This window comes from Dermacentor andersoni, chromosome 2 (genome assembly GCF_023375885.2).
Source record: "Dermacentor andersoni chromosome 2, qqDerAnde1_hic_scaffold, whole genome shotgun sequence".
Classification (NCBI taxonomy): Eukaryota; Metazoa; Arthropoda; class Arachnida; order Ixodida; family Ixodidae; genus Dermacentor; species Dermacentor andersoni.
In genome coordinates this window covers 77,519,399-77,541,370 of record NC_092815.1, presented here as the reverse complement: position 1 = coordinate 77,541,370, position 21,972 = coordinate 77,519,399, and the positions used below count along the sequence as shown (strand labels likewise).

The 21,972-nt window shown below is 43.1% G+C and overlaps 1 protein-coding gene across 1 annotated transcript in view; it reads left to right on the top strand.

Annotated features, from left to right (window-relative positions):
* Positions 1-17,194, top strand: part of Pi3K59F (phosphatidylinositol 3-kinase 59F) — a 45,366-nt gene extending 28,172 nt beyond the window's left edge. Inside the window, exons 10-21 of the mRNA XM_050189048.3 lie at positions 1,353-1,497; positions 3,545-3,612; positions 3,767-3,872; positions 6,422-6,538; positions 8,246-8,515; positions 10,088-10,157; positions 12,820-12,969; positions 13,294-13,368; positions 14,270-14,438; positions 15,119-15,209; positions 15,793-15,918; positions 16,560-17,194. Of these exons, the coding sequence (XP_050045005.1) occupies positions 1,353-1,497; positions 3,545-3,612; positions 3,767-3,872; positions 6,422-6,538; positions 8,246-8,515; positions 10,088-10,157; positions 12,820-12,969; positions 13,294-13,368; positions 14,270-14,438; positions 15,119-15,209; positions 15,793-15,918; positions 16,560-16,574 (1,402 nt within the window). The 3' untranslated portion in view covers positions 16,575-17,194. The remainder of the gene's footprint in view (positions 1-1,352; positions 1,498-3,544; positions 3,613-3,766; positions 3,873-6,421; positions 6,539-8,245; positions 8,516-10,087; positions 10,158-12,819; positions 12,970-13,293; positions 13,369-14,269; positions 14,439-15,118; positions 15,210-15,792; positions 15,919-16,559) is intronic.
* Positions 17,195-21,972: the final 4,778 nt, after the last annotated feature.

Below are 21,972 nucleotides of genomic sequence, written 5' to 3'. Positions count from 1 at the left end.
TAGACTACTAAGTAAAATAGCATGATGAGCTGTTGTGCGTGAACTTTAGCAAACAACTCACCTTAGAAAGGGAGAAGCCCCATTTTTCTCACATTTCTTCCAGCATGCCGTGGCTTGTCTTTGATCCATTATAATCTAGTAGCTATCTCTAAATCCACAGTGATATTGAAGAGATAGTGGCATGAGCACCTTCTTGCTAGGCTGCCTCATGTGCATCATTACAGTGACATCTGTTGAGCATGGCGTGACTCATAAGCACTGCCTTTAGATTGGCAGTATGGAGTAATGCACCATGTTCGAGATATCGTGGGCAATGTCACAGCTTTCTGTACCATATTGTGTGGCGCTGCACTAGCTGTGTGGCATTAGTTTCGCAACAGAATGCTTCTATTTCATTCAGTAGACTAAGATTTGAGTTGGGCCTGTAGTGACAGCAGTTAACAGGCTAAATCAGTGTTTTACATGGCCAGCTGTCCCTTCATCTGTCTGTTCTATTAAGTTGCAGCGTGAACTGTAGTGGTTGTTGTGTTGCTGTCACACAATCTCCTTGCCATATGGCGAGGAGATTGCGAAAAATAAGAAACTTGTCCACTTTCACCACTATGCATTGAACTTCTGTCAGTGGCACTTAGAAGCTGGACGTGTTAACCACTCAGTTATTTTGCAACTTTCACGCTTGGCAGTTTGTGTGGGGTTTCTAGTGGTGTGATACAGCCTCAGGAGCACTTCACATGCATTTTGGAGGCAACAGCAGTCAATGTACTAGTGCAGCATAGATGGTGCTTGATGAAACACTTGTTCACAGTGTGGCTTTGAGCACAGCTCAGCATTCTTCACGCAAGGACAGCTGTTCACTTTCATTGATGCCAGTCATTGAAGTGTTGGCTTTATGCTGCTGCAATTATATTCTGCTTTTGTGGGTGTTGCTGTTTTCTTGCCATCGTTGCATACAATTGGGGGAAATTGCACAGGATTGCAGGAATTTGAAGACAGCTGGGGCATTGGGAGGAGTCGCATAATTAACTACTTTATAAGTGTGTGCCATGTGTGTAGCCTTGTTCCAAAAAAATAAAGGGAATCAGGTAAAGCATTACAAACATCCATTCGGTCTAAAACAGCTTGAATTAAGCAGGACACTCAAAAATAAAGGTTGCAGGATTGCTATGAACGATATTGCTGCGAGAGAGAGGATGCAAGCTTCTTCATGTTCCAGCTCAAAGTAACAGCTCGAACAATAACATTTTTCATAAGTGTTTATGACTAATTGCTATGCACACTGTTTGTGCTGACTTTGCAAATCGGATTAGGGGCCTTCCAAATTGACCAGGGAACAAAATGCTTTTCCTTGTCAGGGGAAGCTTCACGGCATCGTCAGAACTGGGAGCTAGCCACTTGGACTCCTTCTCGGACAGCCTACGTAACCCAATGTCTTCCTCAGTGGCCGGTGCTGATGATGCCTTTCAGCAGGAACCTTTGCAGCCTGGCAGTGAATCTGATGTGTGTATATCTTTAACAAAACATTTACATAGTCTGACGTTTCTGCTGTTTGTCACTCTGCTGTGGCAGATTTGGTGATAAAGTGACACGTGCATGAAGCTTGGAAGTACAGTAATCATGTTCGCAGTTTATCTTTTGGCAAGCATTACTGTCAAATCAATCCGACATATTTTCAACCCTTTATTGACGAATGTTGCCTACAGGCAGCATACCAGAAAACATTTATTTTCTTGCCAAGCTTCAGTATTGAGTATTTTCAGGCTAATGTCTTCGGCCAACACTGAAAGACGAGAAGCAAGCGTCATTTGTTGGTTTAGAGCAGGAACACGGGATGAGTAAGAAGTTTGGCATGCAACTCGCTTTCTTTTGGAAGCACGGTCAGGAACAGACCGATGCAACATCTCCAGCTTCATTGGGGTCACAGACACGTGATGTAAAGCAAATGAAATATGCCCCTATGATTCAAATATAATGAGTGCTTTCTGTATAAATTCCAAACGAATACATGGGTTGCTTGGGGTGAAGCCCACTTCCAGATTTCTGCTTGGTGTTTGTTCCCCATTGCTGAAAAAATTTCCACTACAGTCACCGACCATTTATTCGGACCTCACGGGGACTGCGGAAATGTTCGAATAAACAGGTGTCTGAAAAAGCAGATTAAGAAAAAAAAAAAAGAAATCCTTTATTTCCATGCACTTATTCGGGCTCAGCAGTAGGCTTGAAGAAATCGTGAATGTGCCGTTGCACGCTGTTCCGTTTACACGCAATCAGATAAGCCTGAATCTCGGAGAGGGTTGTACGGTCACTATAGGTGGCTGAAAGCACAGTCGCTGCTTGTGCATGCTCCACATGCGACGGCAGCGTAGCACATGGTGCGTCATCTTCCGACTTGGAGTCATCGTCCGGCGGTGCAGAAGAAACCTGATGAATGATCTTGCCGTCATTGAGTTCTGCGCATGTCAGTACAGCAGCGTGAGCACCTTTGAAACTGTCAAATGAGACGGTGTTCGGAACCACTGCACAGGTCTCGGCAGAACACTTTCATCGTCAGTAGGGTGCACATCGGAAGGCAACAAATCCTAAGCTCCCGGCACTCGCTTGCAGGCATTCCCCAGCGCAGTCTGCGCGGGCACTGTCGGTGCCATTAGACACTTGATGCTATGTTTCCTTATGCCACGTTGCATCACCGCAACTTCGACACAGCACACAAAGCAAACATCACCACGCCGCCACGCCGATACCAGTCGCACAAACGAAAAACGTGGCCTACTCGCAGCGTCGTGCATGAAGAAACAAACAAATCAGCTGTTGGATTGTCTTGACATGGCTTACTAAGCTGAGACCGGAACTGCTGTAGCCACGAACCAGGCAGAAACGATGATGATGAGCGGGGATTTGCAGTAGCGCCACTTCGTGGGCAGCAGGGAGGCTCCGTTCAAAACAAAAATGGCATCCAGCAAGTCGAACCATGTACCGGTCAGAGTCGGTGCATGGTGCTTTCGATCGAGTTGGCTCAAGGAGTGTCCGAAAAGTCAGACGAGAGGTTGCAAGGTGTCCAAACTTTCGGCAGTTGTTATACATTATGGTCTATGGCAAGAATGGCGGTGTAGCAAAGCAGACCGAATAATCGAGCGTTTCCAAATTTTTGGAGTCTGAAAAATTAGTCAGCGACTGTACACACACACACACACGCACACACACACACGCTCGCGCGCGCACACACGCACACACCCCCCCTCCCTTTTATTATGCTTATTTTCAATGTGTTTTGCACATTCAGATGGAAAATGATATGTGCCGTGATTAAAAAGTTAATAGTACTGCAAAGAAATTGTGTGTAGCATACACACAAGTTCTTTGCAGGAAGGGCTTAAGAGCCAGGAACTATGGGCATTGTGCTGGGGTCACTCTAGCAAGGTACAAAAGTGAAGGAAACAACAACCACGAATGTACTGGTGTCATTCTGCCGTATGTGACACTTTGTTGCAGGACCTGTTGAACTAAATACAGGGGAAGCTTTAACAAGTGCCTGTTCTTCTCCTTCCAGTGTGACCTTGCAACATTCCTCATCAACAAAGCTTGCACTACTGATGCACTTGCCAACTATTTCTATTGGTACGTACTGCTATAATCGAGTGAACTAGACTTGAATAGCATTAGCAAACTACCGCTGTTAAACATCATTGTACATTTGAACACTCAAACTTGGGACAGCTGCGTAATAGTGCAAAGACTATATGAAGCATTGATTACTGGTTTTTGCATTCAGGTACCTGTATGTCGAGACTGATGACCAGGACAGCGTGGTAAAAGACTCCAAGGTGAAGGAGATGTACACAAACGTCATGAAGAGATTCATGCATCGCCTTCAAAAGGTTGGCTGGTCTTTTATTTCATGCAGCGTTACATGTACCCTTGTTATATGGAAGCCCAGTGAAATGATTAGACATCACACCGATAGGTAAAGCTAGCTGATCGATAGGCTCGTCTAGAAGTGTTTTGTTCGAATTTGTTGAACATACTGTGGGCACTGGAAAGAACAGTTGAGTTGGAAACCAATGTATTTTGCCACAATTTGGTCATGAAAGTGTAAGACCATGCACAGGCGTGACTTTTGCAGCGGGAAGCACCGAAGTGCTGAAAGAAAAGACAAGAACGAAGGGCCATGAATTATAGGCGTACTACTCAAGTTCGCGCGTGCACACCTGACCCTTCTCTGGATCACACCCCGCTGGCAGAGCGGCACTCGCTTGCTAGCACTTTCGCAGCAGCCCTAACAGTCAGAGCTGTGACCCCTAAGTCACGGTTCGTAGTGAGTTACGACCACGGCGGGTTCAGGTCAGTGGGGGCAGGGTGAGTCTTGGACTTAAGGCGTTTATTACAATACCAACAGAGGACAACAAGAGCAAACACAAATACAATACCCCCGCGGCGGAGCGTTCCACACGTCTGAGGCAAAGGAAACCGCACAATGTTGGAAACCACAAGAAAGGCTGATAAGGGTTCAGCTCACCCAGGGCAAATTCGCGCTCGGACTCTGGGGCAGTCAGTCGCTCATGAAGGCCGAGCGCTACAGGGGGGCGGCGTGTGGCGGTCTCAGCAGCTGAATTGAGATGCGGCCAGTCGCAAGCTCCTCAGCCGAAAGACAAAGACGCATCGGGGGAATAGTGCTTCTCCCAAAGCGGTGGATAGGGAGTCTCCCCAGTTCCAAGAAATGGAAAGGAAGGAATGGGGTGCCCTGGCTGCAGTGTCGCGGCCAGGCACGAAGAGCAGCGGGAGCGGCGAACGTGCCCTCTCCTCGCTACCCTCAGCGAGCGAGCACATGAATTATTGCGTGATTACTGCGTGGCCGCTCCGGAGATATCGGGATGCGCGTGCGATCCCACAGAGCTTAGACCAACTCGCCCAAATGACTATTCTTATTCTGTACACACAATTTGTATGAATATGCATTGTGAACTGGGTGGCTTCAATTTTGCAGTTGTAATGTGTGTCTCAATGTTGTTAATTAGGAGTTATTTAGTGGATTTTAATCAATTTGTCCCGTAACAATTATCACAGAGATACTAATGTTGACCTCTGTGAATATGCTGCTCAAAAATTCATTTCCTAATTTTTGCTGTGCTCTATTTAATAATTAGTTTAACTCTTCCTTGAATCCCTGGAACAGCCAGTATTGTCATTCAGATGTGTTGTAGCAGTGAGACACAGAGATTTAATACCTAAAAATTTCACTGTACCGGTAACATTTGAGTCATCACTCAAACTGTTAAAGAAGCAAGGCTCTGTTGATAGAGATAATTGCTTATTAGTTTTAATAAAAAGCTCTCCTAAAGGTCTTTGTTTAAATTTAATGTAGACAGGCCTGCACAATCACATGCATCAAATTTTTATGCCATAGGGCAAACAAATGTAAAATGAAAGGAAGTAAGAGTGTGTTAGTGAGAAATGAAAAGTATTTCAATAGATGCTGACCTCCTAGACGTAAAAAAAGAAAGGTCGAACTTTATTATATATGAAGAAAACACCATGCCGTTCTAGCAGATTTTCTGCTAGGTATAGTTGACCTTAGGCTTTTTTGTTTGCAAAAGGTCACTTTTTTATTGGATACTCCACTAACAGTAAGGGGATAATGCAACTGCAGCATAGTATAAAGGCTCCTAGCAAGTCTTCAGTAAGTGTAAGTGCTGCAGGTAACAACTCAGCTGAATATTAGTAAGCTTTTGTGAGAGGGGTCTGATAGAATTAGTTGAAGCATTTGAAAACAGCATTTCCTAACAGCAAAATACCTTGACCCGCAACAATAAGGCCCCAAGTTTCAAGGCTCTGCTGGAATGCACTGAAAGCTGCAGACTTTCTGGGCAAAGGCCAGGCGTTACAAACATGGTTGATTTCTCGGATCTTTAGGCCTACAAGTGCAGTAGTTAATCTTTGCTAGCATAATCACTACTTGTGCTTGTGAAAAATGTCTGTTTGCCATATTTTATCTGGCTGCATATCGGAATTTTTATTGTAGCAGATGTTTAACAGATTCCAAATGTGCTTTCAATGTAGCATCTATGAGAAAAGATGGCAGCACTGGATGGCATGCTGGCCTATGTTTGGGAAGAGGGGGGGGGGGGGTAGGAAAAAGCATTAGAGTAATGCCTCTCTGCAGGGATGCCGACCCTGTTGGCAAAAATCGCACATCAACTGCGGGACTTAAGTCACATTGCCTTGTGAGTAATGGTGAAATCCAGTGAACGTCATTGAAAGTGCTTGATGTGCACCAAAAATTTCTCTCTGCTTTTGGAGACACAACACGGATGCATGCAAAAAAAGCAATCTGCATTTGTATTTCTGTGCCTTTGTGTGCATTTATGTTTTTGTTTCCTTTTATTTATTTGTCTTTTCAACAATTTACTGCTTTAATTGTTTTCTTCAGGGCAACTGGGAGTATCGACAGAGGCGAACCATGCTGGAGAAGCAACAGGTCTTTGTGAACCACTTAGTGAACATCATGAAGATTGTTGCCAGGGAAAATGGTAACAGGCAGAAAAAGGTAATTTACAAATACCTGCATGGCTGTTCTGTAACCATGTGAAAAAGCAGTCATCTGCTGGTGTTTTAGATGCAATTCAGGACTGATTATCATGATTAACACTGTAATATATAAATATTGTTGGGACCCCTCATAAGATAGCCTTAGAAATATTTTTTTAATGAGAAACATGAAAATATATCGGTCAGAATGCTTCTGAGCATTTATGAAAGTTCAGGCAGACTCTAGAAAGCGAAAAGCAAGGGGAGGGGGAAGAGTGAGAGAGAGAGAGAGAATTTCTGGCTCAATTAGTCCGTATGTACTCTAAAGGATCTAATAGAGTTTTAGAATAGGGGCCCGAAATAAGTAGTGTCGAAGCCGCAGTGCATGCGCGAGACGCAAACTGTTTGGGTTTTGCGTTGGGCATGCTACTTCGCTGATTTAGTGGGAACCCCAAAAGCTGCCCCAAAGCATTTGCGTAAACAAACAGGGCGGCACCCATCCAAGCGACGACTCTAACCTAGCAACAAACTGGGCTCGATTCGTGGTAATGCGTGAAGTTTGCAAGCTAGGAGAAGTGACTGCGGTTATCGCTTTCTCTCAACTAGCGTGTGTTATGAAGATTGATTCATTAGACGCCGCTGATTCCGAATTCGATTGTGGATTTTATGGCTTGTAGGCCTAACGCAGCTTAGCTTGGCTGGTGAAGGCACGTAAGTTTGGTTACTCAAAACTAAGCGCAACTAATTGTTTACTGCTAATAGAATAACTTCTAAATTGTAATTAAATGATAAGACATGAAAGTCAAAATTACTATTCTTATCATAAAGTGGTATATTTTATTTAATTATTTCTAATGGCTTTTTTTTTTTCTTTTTTGGCTGTCAGGGCAAGACGCCATCCGCAAACGCAAAGCCCTATTCTAAAACTCTTCACTCCTGCGTGCCCCAATGCTAACACCCACAAAGCTCTTTGGGGCCTCAAACTATTGGGGCCCCTATTCTAAAACTCTCTAATGTATAAAAAGTGGTCCAGCTTCTGCAGGTTACAATTATAAATTGAATTGACTGGTTCCGCAAAGTGTTGTACAGAAAAAACTAACAAACCAAGTTTGCATCAAGGAGGAACTTGGGTGCTCATTGTAGTTCTTGTGACTGTTTTTCATTCTGGCATTGTCTTGTTTACAAATTTTTCATTTATCTTTAGATGAAGTTGTTCATTTTCTGTGGCAACCAGCAAAATTGTTTAGAGATGCAGAAGCCCTTCTTTTTTTAAGATCTCTTACAGTCCTGTGGGAATCCACAGGACAGCCACAGCAATTGTAAACACTTAGCTACCTTCTGATGACCTTGTGATTAATCTTTCTGAATCTGTGATGCCACTGTGTCTGTACCCAAGTCCGGCTAGGTGAATCAATGTAGGCAATATTTTGGTGATATTGATGATGAGTGCCTGCAACAAGAAAATCTCATTTGGTGGGGAGGAGCCTGTAGCAGTTATCGCTGCTAAAAAAAAAAAAAACATACTATTGGTGACAGGTTGGTGAGGTGCCCAATTTATTTATTGAATATTCAGACTTCCTCGTGGTGCCTTCACGTCGCCCATAGAGCCAATGTTAATGGCAGCTGAAATTTCGGATTCTGTACCATGCTTCACTCAATTTTCATTATGGTTCATACGGCACTTCTGTTTTCACAAGACTTGTGGTGGTGCCCTTTGAATGCACAGATGGAGAAGCTACACGCGCTGCTGTTGGAGCAGGAGTCCCAACAGCTCATCCGATTTCCAGAACCCCTGCCTTTGCCGCTTGACCCCAGTGTGCGGGTGCGTGGCTTGGTGCCGTCCAAGGCAGCTCTTTTCAAGTCAGCCCTCATGCCCTGCCGCCTGAGCTTTCTCACCGACGACGTTGATGGCGGCGAGTACGTTGCCATCTTCAAGCATGGTGATGACCTACGCCAGGACCAGCTCATTCTGCAGACCATCACCCTTATGGACAAGGTCAGTTTGACACTTTCTCCTCTCTAGCATGTCGGCAGGGGGTCAGTGGTCACAGGGTAGGTAGCCAGTTTTGCATATTACAAGTGGATGTGGGCTTTATAAGGGCGTAGGCTTCAACTCGTTGGCAAACCATATCTCATTTGTCTTGACGATAAGTGCAATATAGTAAGTGGAGGGGAGAGAAGAGTGAAAAGAGTGCTATATTTTCTGTTCTGTCTCTTCCGCTTATTTTGATGTGAAAGTGTCAAATGGCCCATTGAGCAGAAAAAAAAAAAACGGCAGCATCTGTAGCAGTGAAACTTGCCATTGGCTGTGATGCCACTTCAGGAGTGTGTGAGGCGCGCTCGTGGCGCTGGCTCACGCTTGCTTGTTTGGGCCTCGACGGAATAGAGTGGGCGAAAGGGAAAACCTGCTGCTGCGGTATTGTGTGATGGGAGAGGGAATCGCCACAATGACACATGACACTCGCTCTCGCGCTCGGGAGCCTGTGTTATCCATGCGTTCTTTGTCTGTGCAAGCTCTTGCCTGCATTCTAATTGCACCCTGGTAAGACGAAATCAAAACGCGCCAAGCGTCTCAATGCGTTCGCTTGCCCCTAAGGAGTTTATAACTCGAAGGACCGCTCAGCGGTGTTCAGTTGGACAATAATGCTATTGTACTCACGACTCATAAGAAGTGCTTAGGTGTCTTCTTTTTTTTATAATGAAGAGAATTATGATGAGCTTGCTTGTATGATTATCTTCTAGGATTCCACATGCTTCTGTAGCATTTCTCCTTCTCTGGAGCTGTTCCGAATTCAGCTGCACTCTGTGCTTGTTTATATGTTGTGAGTGACATTCAGCAGTTGCCTTTCTCATGGTAATTCCATGTTGAGTGAACAAATTGAGTGAGCTTTCAGTGCTGTCATCTGCTGGTAAACCTTTATGTTTAAAGCTCACTGTATGGCAGCCAGGCTATGTCATTCTGCTACTGATCACATTGTTATCTCTTCAAATCTCAGCCATTGGTAGCTTCATTTCGATGGGTGGATAGCAAGAATGTGCATTGATGTTTCGGTGTATGCTGAAAAATCCCAGGTGCTTAAAAAATATTGAGTAGTCCCTGTGTTTCTTTTGGATGTTGAATCTAATAAGTCAATCAAATCAATTGTTTCTTACACCAAGCTTGTTTCTAACATCCTTACATTTTAAAATCCTTTGCCCCAAGATGTTTGCTTGTGAACAGTGAGAGCCTGAGCCTGAATTTATAAGACACAACAGTGACTATGTTTAGGCGTGAAACTTTTTAATAGGGAAAAAGTGATGCTGTTCTGCAGGTGCTGAAAACAGTCAACTTCTGGAGGGATATGTTTGCATTCAAGAATATGTAGCATTTTGAGTTTTTTTTTTTTTTTTTGCTAATTTAGTGTAGTGACTAAATTCTCACTTTTTGCGGTATTTGTAGTAACCAGGATTTTGCTCTTTGTAAAAGCTTGTTCACCTGAATAGGATGCTATAATTAAACATTTACATTGTTGGTTCATCTAGTGAGTGCTTTCTGGTTTTTGCTTTACTACTTTCTTTGTTTTTCCAGTTGCTGAGGAAAGAGAATCTTGATTTAAAGTTGACTCCATACTGTGTCCTTGCTACAAGCACGAAACACGGTACGAACGTGTATTATTCTGCTTCGTTTACATATCTGACATACTGGTATAGTCTATTCATGCATGTTGCAGCCGAGCATTGCTGCTCTGTCTTAAGGTTCATGCACGAAACTGATAAATTGTATAAAATTTTCTCCAGTAATATGTGGGCCATAATTAAAGATGGTGATTTGTCTGACTGGTGTCCTAACACAGCTAGATCGCATGCAAATTTATTTGAAAATTCTCAGAAAGCTTGCTAGTATCAGCGGCGTCATTGCACACATTTTTGCTGGACATATTTACAACACTCCTTGTTCTTGGTTAAGGTGTAACGAGGTTACAAATACTTTGCAAGAGTTTCAATTCAGCTACCTTGCACAGCAATAATTTCTTTGGCCTGGTGACACAGTCTGTCCTTCAGGCAAAAATGCAGTGGGCTGGTATAAAATGTAAGCAAAAATAGGGAAACATGACAGAGCGCAGCGTACGTCGTCTCTTGCAGTCCTTGTCCTTCGCGCTGTATATTGCTTTTATCATTAATTACCAACTAGCCCAAGCAACCACCCTTGTCCTCCAGAAAACATTTCGTCTCATTGTGAAACGAAGTTTATCCTTGTTGCCAAGCAGGCTGTAATGTGTTGGCAAGCACAAGGAGGTTGCATTTAGATCAAAAGGGACAGCTGCCTGAGCATTTGTAGCTTGCAAGAAACTAGAGTGGCCACAAGTTACCTCGGATGCAGATACACCTAGCAGACTCCGTCACAGTTATTTCCTCTGGGTTGCTAGACAAGCCATGCCTGGCATTGCTGCAAATGACCCATCAGATGCAGTATCTGATTCCAAGTTTCGGCAGACATGTTAGCCTGCAAGCACATTTATTTTATTTCAGAGAAAAGACAGCCAGCTGCACTTTTTGTTTCTCAAGAGCCATTTAGCTCCAAGCAAAATTATGTCTGTCCTTTGTTTCTAATTGAGAGCTTATTGTGATATCAAGCACTTTCACATTTACGCTTATGTTTTGGACTATTTGTGTCTTCTGCGAAATAATGTTCAATATGAATGCGACGTGCAGTGTAGAAGCAAAAAAGAAGTGCTGCGGTAAATGTGTGAGAGCTTTGCCATAGTGTACGCATCTTCATGCCATTAAAACCTGTATACAAAAATACTGATGTATTTTAATAAATAAATCCACACAATTTGCAGCGCAATGCAAAGCTCCAAAAACAATTTTGTATGTACCTACATTGCATCATCGCAGTGCACACGGCCACACACTCATGACTTTCTCTTCGATGTGCGGTTTCATTGCAAAGTGCCTTGCAGTGTCATGAAACTGCGCCTTGAGGCAAAATTTGTGTACAACTCACACACTGACCTGGTGTAATCTCCTTGGTTGTCTGGTCCAGGTAATACGAGTACCAGTGCGGTATTTATGATAGTACTACTTCTGCCAGGAAGACATTTGGCAATGACTTTTTGAAGTTATACATTGTAAAAAATAAATGTGAAAGAACAAAGAAAGGACAGCAAATTTATATTTTTGTTACAAAAAATGTTTTTTGATGGAAGAAACAGATTAGTTCATTTTAAAGAAATGGCCTTTAGAGTCAAAGACAAAATTTTTCTTGATTTTGACAGAATTTGTCTCCATGCTGCTAAGTGAAAAATTTGTCCTCAATACTGTGAGCAAAATTAGATTTGTTCATCTCTTTGCTATCGTCAATTAACATTTGTGTGCAGCTTCACTAGCCAAGCAAGTATATATAGGCAGATCTCACACGTATGAGCCAACTGGTCTTAGTTTCTGAATAAGATGCAGATTCAATCAAGGCGAGTATTGCTGCTTAGAGCATGGCTATGTAAGCTTGTAAAGTGGATACTTGGATGGTGTCGTGTAGTACCAGGTTTCTTGGCACCAGATGTCTTGCAAGGCTGCCACCTCTCATATGTTCTATACAGCGTGCTCATCTGTACATGTATGATCTCTTACAACCGCATTCCAACCTTTGACTCTTTTTTACTACTGTGCATAAAGATGCAGTTATCAGGGGAGTGAAAGTTACTCCCTTAATGTAATAAACTAGAGGAGTGGCAAAATTTGTGTACGCCTGATTAGCAGCAGCGCAAAGGACAAGAACGAAGCGAGACATACTTGTCGTCTTGCTTTGTCCTTGTTCTTTGTGCTGCCGCTAATCAGGCGTAAACAAATTTTTTTCTGTAAAGCTACAAAATACCAAGAAATACATTAGTTTGTTGAAGTCACAGAAAAACAAACTAACAGAAAACAGAAGAGAAAAGAAAATATATGTTACAAGAATTGCCATACTTTCCCTGTTTCTTTTTTCTCACATATTTTTTATTGTACTTATGAGCACAATGGAGCACCCCAATGTGTTGTCTGTTTCTGTAATAACATGGTGGAAGTAGTTGTTGCTTTCTGTTACAGAAACAAAGAGTTGTAATATTTTTTCATGCTAGCACTGTATTTGCTCAAGGTTTAATAATAACCTGTTGCTTTTGTATGATGTGGGCAGTAAGAAAACGCTATTGTGCTGAAAACTTTGCCATTTGAATATTTCTGTGAATGTGTTTAGGATGTGAATAAGTGTACCATGCAACACAAAACTAATTGTTCTCTAATATACACATATTCCTCACTGTACTGTTGTGTTCCTTGCAGGCTTTGTGCAATACATTGAATCAACATCTGTCGCTGACGTCCTCAGAACGGAAGACACCATTCAAAAGTTTTTCAGAAAGCATGCTCCCTCTGAAACTGGCCCATATGGCATATCTCCAGAAGTGATGGACGCGTACGTCAAGTCATGTGGTGAGTCTGCAAGCTAAAATCTGTAATAAAATTTAAAGGACGGATATTGTTTTCGATTATTTTAAGTTTGCAGCTTTAAGGATTCCCAGTCAGTACAGTATCTACAAGACTGGTATTCTCCAGTGCTCTTAGGTACTGTGGCGTACTGCGGTTAGGTTTTCTAGTGCACTGGATTTGTAGAAGACTGTAGCTGACTGTGTCTGGGCCTGGTTAGATTGCCCTGCATTTAAGTAATTAGTGGTTTCAGTAAATATGGTGCAATTTCCTTTGGCCTCCCCTGCTCCATGTTTGAAATTGTTCATTCTCGCCTTCATCTTTTTGCAGCTGGTTACTGCGTCATCACATACCTGCTCAGTGTCGGTGATCGGCATCTTGACAACTTGCTTCTGACAAAGACAGGTATGCCATTATTTGACTACTTTACTGGGACACAACATTTGTGGCATATCTGAAATGTGCAACTTACTTTTTCTTGGACAGCAGGTGCACTCATGTGTCTGCATTAACTCACTGCACAGTTATTGTGTGTGAGTTCCACTATTAGAGAGCTTGGCATTGTTGTGTTGGTAACAACATTGGCAACCAGAAGAATGGAAGGGAGCGTGGAGGTGTTGTGTGTTTGCATCTTTTGGCTCTTTGTTCTAAACACTTCTGATTTGGAGTCATCCATATTGCTAGTGTACATCGTTGACAGCAGTTCTTGAAGCTTGTGCAACAAATTTTCCTTGTTGATGACTCCTTGTCCAATGATTGATGAGACCTCTTGTCCACTCTCATTGACGTTAGCCTTTCACCATGTCAAGGATTAGACTAGTGTAAACAGTAAGAAAAATAAAAACACATTACATTATGAAGCCAGAGGCATGTGGCACTGTGTGTAAATTGTTTGATCATTAGGCCCACCTTTTCTACGAAAGTTGACCATGATACAAGAAAGACCATTTTGACATCATGGACGAAAGAACACCTTTGTGAACTACATTTCAAATGTTGCGAGATGTCGCAATTTAGGGTATAGAATAAACATGAGAAACGTATCCATGGCGTTATACCTGCGCATAAGCTAAAGTGACTATTACCTGAGCAAACTTTGAGGAGGCAGTCACTTTGCCCATGCATGTTCGCATGCTGTTGCTCTATGCAGCTGTAACATCTGAGCAGACAGTCCGTTCTTCATGTGTTTCTAACATACCAGATAGCGATGAAAACTGACTCGCAAGGGTCACCTGTGTCTCTGAGCTTTTGTCAGGTAACACAGGAAGTCAAACTTAAGTCAGAGGGCATTGATTTTTCTCTCCAGGAAAGCTATTCCACATCGACTTTGGCTACATATTGGGCCGGGATCCCAAGCCACTGCCACCACCAATGAAACTGAGCAAGGAGATGGTGGAGGCCATGGGAGGTATCAACTCGGAGCACTACCAAGCGTTCCGCAAGCAGTGCTATACAGCATTTCTGCATCTACGCAGGTGAGCCAGTGCTGTGATGGGTTCAAGTCAATGAGGTGTTAGGCTGCTGTATGCAAACTCAGTGGCTTGAGTCCAATCTACACCAGCTGCATTTTGACGGGACTGGGCGCCAGTTAAAATTCTCAACTGGTTGATTGAGAGTGTGTGAAGGGTGAAGTCTTCTAATAAAATTGAATTACACAGCAACTCATCTGTAACAAGTTGCGTTAGCATTATCTGTTTTTGGTGCTGTGTTGTTTTGAGATGTCTTTCAGCTAAGACTGCTGAAAAGTTATTGCCTTTATATGTGAATATTTTCAGGTGATGGTTCTCTGGAGTTTCCCAAGAAAAATAAGACTATGGTTTCGGTGGTTGATAAATAGACCTTAGTGATTATGCTGACCTTGCAGTTAACACTGCTGCTGTTTTGTAGGGAATTTTAAGGTGGTGCTGTTAGGAAGATCCATGCAAATGCTCAGATCTTTGTATGGAACTAAACTTCTTGATTATACTAGCAGTAAAGTTTTCACTATAAAAAAATTTTAATGCAGCTCAGGCTGAAGCATCTTGCATAAATGATCAGTGCAGGGAAAATCACCCATGGTAACATTCAAACAGTCTTTGTGCGATAGCTGTAGCCATCTTCAATGTGGAAGGGAATTGCTGACATGCAAGCATTCAGACCCTTGTTTTGTTTTCAGGCATGCTAATCTGATCCTGAACCTGTTTTCATTGATGGTTGATGCAAGCGTACCTGACATTGCACTTGAGCCTGACAAGACTGTGAAGAAGGTAAAGTTTCCACAAGAAACATATTATCTTTGTAATACCAAACATTTCGGCCAAGACAAAGCAATTGTTAAAAACACCGCAGTAGAGATAAATGCGTTATTTTTCTGGCAACACATTATTTGTGCTGGCGACCATCAAAAATAGTCACGAATAAATTTTATAGATTACTCTAGGGCCCACTTTGTTGCAACCGCAGAATCGAAGCTAGATGTTGCTCAAGGCATGTCTGCATGGTAGCAGTCCCGAGACTAGCATTCGTTTTGAGATATTCTTGCCCAAAAAGTCTGTCACAGGATACGTTAGTTCCAACATTCGTATCAACTTAATTTTTTTCTTTCTTCTGTAAAAAAAATGTGAAAGTATAGTTCTTCAACTTGAAAGTGATTTATTTATTGGGGTTTCACATCCAAAAGCAAAACTGTGACTTTGAGAGACACCATAGCAGAAGTCTATCATATGATACTACAAAGGGCATTGCAGGGTTGGCTTTTTTGTTTATACGAGATTCGTGTTACTTATACTGGAGGTGTTCAGTTGTGAAAACTTCAGTCCCTTTGTTCTCAACTGCCATCTTCGTGTGTAGGTGCAAGACAAATTTCGGCTGGACCTGACAGATGAAGAGGCAGTTCACTACATGCAGAATCTGATTGATGTCAGTGTCTCGGCCGTCATGCCAGCACTTGTCGAGCAGATCCACAAGATTGCTCAGGTGAGAGCCAAAGGCTTAGCGAACATTCTCTGTTGGGACTGAAGCTGCAGACAATGCATTTTCAAACTTATGCCATTTGCAAATTCTTAAAGGGCTCAAATGTCAATGCAGTGTACCATATTTCGGTGCACATAAGCCACACGAGCTGCAGAATATGGCATTTGGATATTCGTAAAAGCAACGTGGCACAAAGCAAATGTCTAGGAGCAGTCTTTGTCTATATGATCAGTCATCACTGTTCTTATTTCTGCTCTCTGGCAAAGTGCATTGTGGCTTCAAAGCAAAGCAACACACTCCTACGTGCAAACTTAGGCATCAGCTTAGACCTCACATCAACGTGGAGCTACACCTTTTGACACAAGTTGCAGCATATGCAAAAATGCAGCAAATGTCTTGATTTTTACTGGTTGTCCACATATCTATGTATGTGGCAGTACTGTATAAATACTAGCGGTATGAAACGTCCTTTATTCTTTTATTAATGTTCTCTATTGGCCGTGAAGCATAGAAATGACTCTTATGTCAGCCAACATTGTGATTGTGCATTTGTAGCCTGTTGCTTTTAATAGTGTCAATTTCTAAAGACGATTTTGTATTGAGAAGACTGAACAGCCATGCTCATTCGTCTCTCCTGCATGCAGTACTGGAGAAGGTGACAAAGGCATCCTAGGCACAGACACCATCAGAAGAAGGCTACCAGACTGCCCCCAAGAGCAGCACCTAAGCGGGGTGTGCATCGCTGAGAGAAACTGCTGCTGGCGTCCCAGCACTTCCATTGTACATATTTATTGCCACTGTACAAATAACAAAAAGAGTGATACCGGAGACGAATATACAGGCACTTACATGGCCACCCTTCTTTCTCCGTCCGATGTCTGTATCATTTGACCCAACCAAAGATAGCAGATCTGCACACTGAATCGACTGATCTCGCCACACTTGGAGCAAGTGTACACCTGTCCTCCTAGCAATGTGGTGCCAGTAGCCCTTGTTGCTTTTCTGTTGCATTTAGGCTAAAGGCAACCTTCAACAGAATGCCCAAGCTAGCTGCATGGTGGGTTTTGTCAATGCATTACGTTAGTGGCGGGTTGGAGGTATTTCGCCATAGGCGTGTCCGCCAGTCCGTGCCCCTACTGTACAATTGTCCTATCCTACTATCGATTTTTAATCTGACACTGATGGAACATGCCAAGAGGGTTTGAATTAAAGGAAATGTTCAACAACCGTGCGTGCATTTTCAACATGCATGAATAAAAAGGTGGGTTGAATTAACCAACACTGACTGTACCTGTGAGGCTGTTTGCCGATGCAGTCGCACTGCTGGTCTGTGTTTAGGTTTCACTGATTCTTCAATAACACAAAGTGTTACACAGTTTTATTCATAACAGTTGTTCACAGAATCAGAGATAGACAGTGATGTGCCTGATAGATTTCATTAGGACATACAGTGTATGCCAGGCAATATTGCCTGAATTTAATGTAAGCGAGTAGCTACTCGCATAAACTGTTTTTATTTTTATCCTGCGGTAGGTATAAAACATTAATGTTAACAAAATGGCTTGTTACGCAAGATATTTGGCTAGCAAACTACAGCCAGTCATTTGTTTTAAAACTAAATGGCCTTTCTGTGTGCAAGTCTAAGCTGCCATAGTATACTTTATTTTTCCAGGCTTACAACTGCCTGTGGCTGTGAAAGTGGCTTTCTGCCACCCAAAACAGTGCCAACGGGCAGCACATGCTTTTAATAATGCAAAAATACCATTCACCATAGTACTGAATATTACTGCATAATTATTGATTATGATACTTGGTAAAACCTCTTCATAACAAAGTAATCAGGTCCACAACAAAGTTTGATCATAAGCACTATTTTGATGAATGTGGAGTCAGGGTGTCTACCAAGTTGACATTTCCAAATTCCCTGAGTTTTCCAGGTTTTCCCTGACTGCCATTGCAAATTTCCCTGAGTGATGCAGAACTATGTTTTATGTCAAGACGGGCTGAAACCATATCGCCTGATGCTGTCACTCTCTAGTAATCATATGAAAAAAATAAAGAAGCGCCTTAATCCAATTTGAATACTAAGGAGTAGTGTTTGTGTTATTCAAAAAAAGAACAGAAGGCCGGGGGGTTAGTAAAATGCACAGCAAATATAAAGTGTCCTCGAAAAAAATTGCAAATGGAGTCGGACATTCTCAAATACGGATAAAAAGGAGATGCATATAGACGCAAATATTTTCGAATATGAGCTATTTCTATCAACTCAAAGCAAGCTCAGTGGTATGAGGTCCTAACTCTGTCACAATCGAGATTCTCTCTCAACAGCTCGTAAGTCAACCTCAACTGTGCTGACATACTCTCAGCACGCGCACGACTCCTGAGTGTTGTGTTTCACTGCTTTAAAGAGTTTATTTTGGTTTGGATGAGGGACACATGCATCTCGCCATTAGCCAAAACTTTATTTTTTGAGCTCAAGCTCCTTCAAAACGGCGGCAGCGAGCTTCCTTCCCCGTTTATTCCTCAATGCGTAGGTCATTTCTGTTCTTGTCCTCTTTCCGCCACTCGTTCGCCCCAAGGACCATTTGAAGCATCTTGGTCAGTTGCACAGTCTATAACCGATTTTTAGAACTCCCTAGGGGCTGCGAAAACGTACGAAAAATCGGCCAGGTGAAAAAAAAAATGGGTGTCATTTAGTGCCTTTAGGGGCTCAAACCATACAGGCACGTTCGAAAACGCTCTGAAGGCCTGTCGGTACACATATTAGGCATATCGGTGCTCGTACTGTGACAGGAAATACCGGGTGCACGCGTGTATAATTAAGGAATACACACTGTGTTCCGTGGCAATAACCCCTTCCCACGCTTGTTATGCTTCACTGCAATACTTTTGCGTATGCTTCACCAAGTAACATTTCTGTACAAAGGCGAAGCTGACTTTCAGGAATCGGCGTTATGCAACGCACCGTGTTTTCCAAGTTTCTAGGCCAATCGCGAGGACCACAAAGGCGGAGTCCGTGCCATTGCTGACAGCAGCTAATTCTTTCAATAAAAAACTCGGCATCCAACGGCAAGAAGCTTCATAGCGAACGTCGAAGCAGCTAGGCCTAGTGTTGCCGCCATGGCAGCAACGGCTGCCAGCGGATCTGCGTGCGAGAGTGCCGGTTCGAGGTGCCGAAGTAATCAAAACGGCAGCGGTGGTGCCTTTGATTATTGCCGTTTCGGACCTGCGGTCACGGCAAAACGTCCGGAAAATCGGACGGCGAAGAGTTCTTGCATCGGAAATGTCACACATTCTGATACGTTGACTCTATGGGGTACGTGGCGGTGCCGCGAAGCCGTCCAAATTATCGGGAATCCGGAAAGTCGGTCGTTGACTGTACACTCGCAACTCCTCCAGCCGACGACAGGGCGTCAAAGACGATTCATTACGATTCCTGTCTGTTACTCGAGCCAGCATTACAGCGACTTTCGACCCTTTCAATAAAATTGCCGCTAATTTTCCCTGATAGAGGCCCAAATTCCCCGAGTTTTCCCTGACTTTTTCCAGACTACTCAAAATCCCTGAGAATTCCCGGTTTTCCCGGTTGGTAGACACCCTGGGAGTAGTTCAAACACAATTATCATGCAGGAAAGGCAATCCAGTACTCCATTAGCATTAGCTAGAAAAAATACTGCAGAGAGTGGATGGAGACCCGAGACCTCTGAGAGAGATGGAGTGGATGGTTGGCGAAAGCTCTGCAGGACTATAAATAAGGTTACCAACCAAGTGGATGGTTCATGGGCGGTATGAAAACACTTGGTTAAGTGAACTGTGCAGGGTAGACCAGTATGAAAAGGAACACGTGAATGGTACTCTAGCAATAATTTCTGAACAGGTATTACTTCAGACCTCACACTCTGATACTTTCTAGCTTTTCTGTAAAAGAATTGACCCCTAAACATCGACTTCAGCGGCAAAAAAAAAAAAGATCTTTAAATGATTTGTTACCTCTCATGCTGGCCCACTAAGTGTACCGTCCAGTGAGAATTCCCACTAAATGACAATGATGTCTATATTGTAATGCCATTCCACTCTTCATAAAGCTGTGTATACCAACGATGCAGTCTTTACTCTGTTGCAAATATTGTATTGACAAATCATGATACGTTGCAGCCATTCCAATGTGCTTTTCCACGATCAAGGTATGTTTGCATGACATCTGGGCAACACACTCGCAGGCTGCTACATATTGTTCCCCGTCATCTTGTTAAAAACAAATGAAAGGGCATCTTTACAAACCTGCATCAAGTGAACAGGTCTTGAATTAAAGAGCATACAAAAATGACTAATTTAAAAGGCCCAATGCATGCTTTTTAAGAAGAGGTGAATAAAAAATATATAAGTGGCATGCTGACATGGCATCTTGAGGAGCATACAGCAAGGAAAGAAGATCCTCATTAGGAAGTTACATGCAACGTCCATGAGGGCGATAGATGGTTTAATAAAATTAGCGCACTTGATTTATAAGGACCAAAAGAGTGATCAAGGAAAGTGAACTGTGATGCAGTCCTTTGTCACTGGTTTGTTCAATATTGTTATCACGAGTCTGTTAAAGGGACCCTGAAATGATTTTGACAATTTTCTACAAACATATTGAGTCATTAGAGTAGGACCTTCTAATCATTAATTGATGCATCTAAGTGCTCCGCGTAAAGCGTGCAATTTATTACAAGGTTTTAAAGATGCATATCGCTGCCAATCGCAGCACACTGCGCAGCAGAATTTTAAGCCGCCCCTACCCATATAACGCAAATCACCCATATGATGTCAGTGGGATGAGCTATCCGATTGGCTGACCAGGGCGCGTCATTAATAATTTTTCCAACTTTATAATAAACAAATGATGTTCATAATAGTTGGAATGTAAGTTAACTTGTTTTTATAGAAAGAAAGTAACATAAAGGGAATGCACAAGAACAATTTTTCAGTACACTTAAGCACTTCCGGCACACAGCAAGTGTGCTTGAGTTACAACGTGCTCCGTCTTTGACGAGAGCTCCGCCGTCAGTGTCAGTCTGTCTTGTCGTGAGCGCTATGATTCGACTTTGTTGCGTTGTGGACTGTAAACGTAGCGACTGGCAATATGTCAAGCTTCGACATCGTGTCACTCTGTAAGCCAGTAGGCGAGTGGACTGGCTGCAGCGCATCGGACTGCCGCTATCCGATCGGCGCCAGGATTTACACCAGAAGATTACTAACGCAATAGCGTTACGCGAGTCCGGTATTAGGGTAAGCGCAAGCGCAAAGGGGACAGGGCCTGGCCGTGTCCCCTTGCGTGTCATTTCATGGGATGAACAGAAGCGCAAATGTGAATGGTCTGCATGGTGCAGCCACCTGGTGGCATAGAGCTCAACCAGACACAGTAGCAGTAACAAAATGTATTCTCCTTTGCTGCTAGTGTAAATTTTTCGCAGGAGTGTAATCATTAACACGTTTTTGTTAATGTTTAAAATGTTTTACACTTGGTTAGAGCAATATTAGCTCTTTCTCTAGCTGGTTAAGATCTGCGCCAACGGATGGCTGGACCGTGGAAACTGATCAGGCAGCTCACGTACGTCTACGCTAAAGTTCCTTCATCAGCTTGAGTTTATGCCTCCACCGTTCCGTCGAAACAATCCGCTACTGTGTGGTTACCGGAATACCAGACACGTCCGGCGCTGCGACAGAATGCTCGCAATGCACGCTGCTTCGATAGCTTTCTCGGCCAAGCGGCTAGTGGATAGGTTTTGCATGGGCGGGGGCTGGCTCAAAAACAACCGGAAGTGGACAATGTGACGTCGCATCGTGACGCAGAACCAGTGAAGGCGGAGCTTAGCCCCGATGGCTCGGCGAAAGAGTTGAGGAGGAAAAGCATGGCTAGGAAGGAGGGTAACTTGTGATCGGTTGTAGCTCCATTAATACGTAACGCTTCGCTTAAATTGTGGTGCAAATGTTCTACTTAAGCTGTACCCTACGCGTCTACAAAATTTGTCCGAACCGTTTCAGGGGCCCTTTAAAGCATTCGCGAAGAGAAAG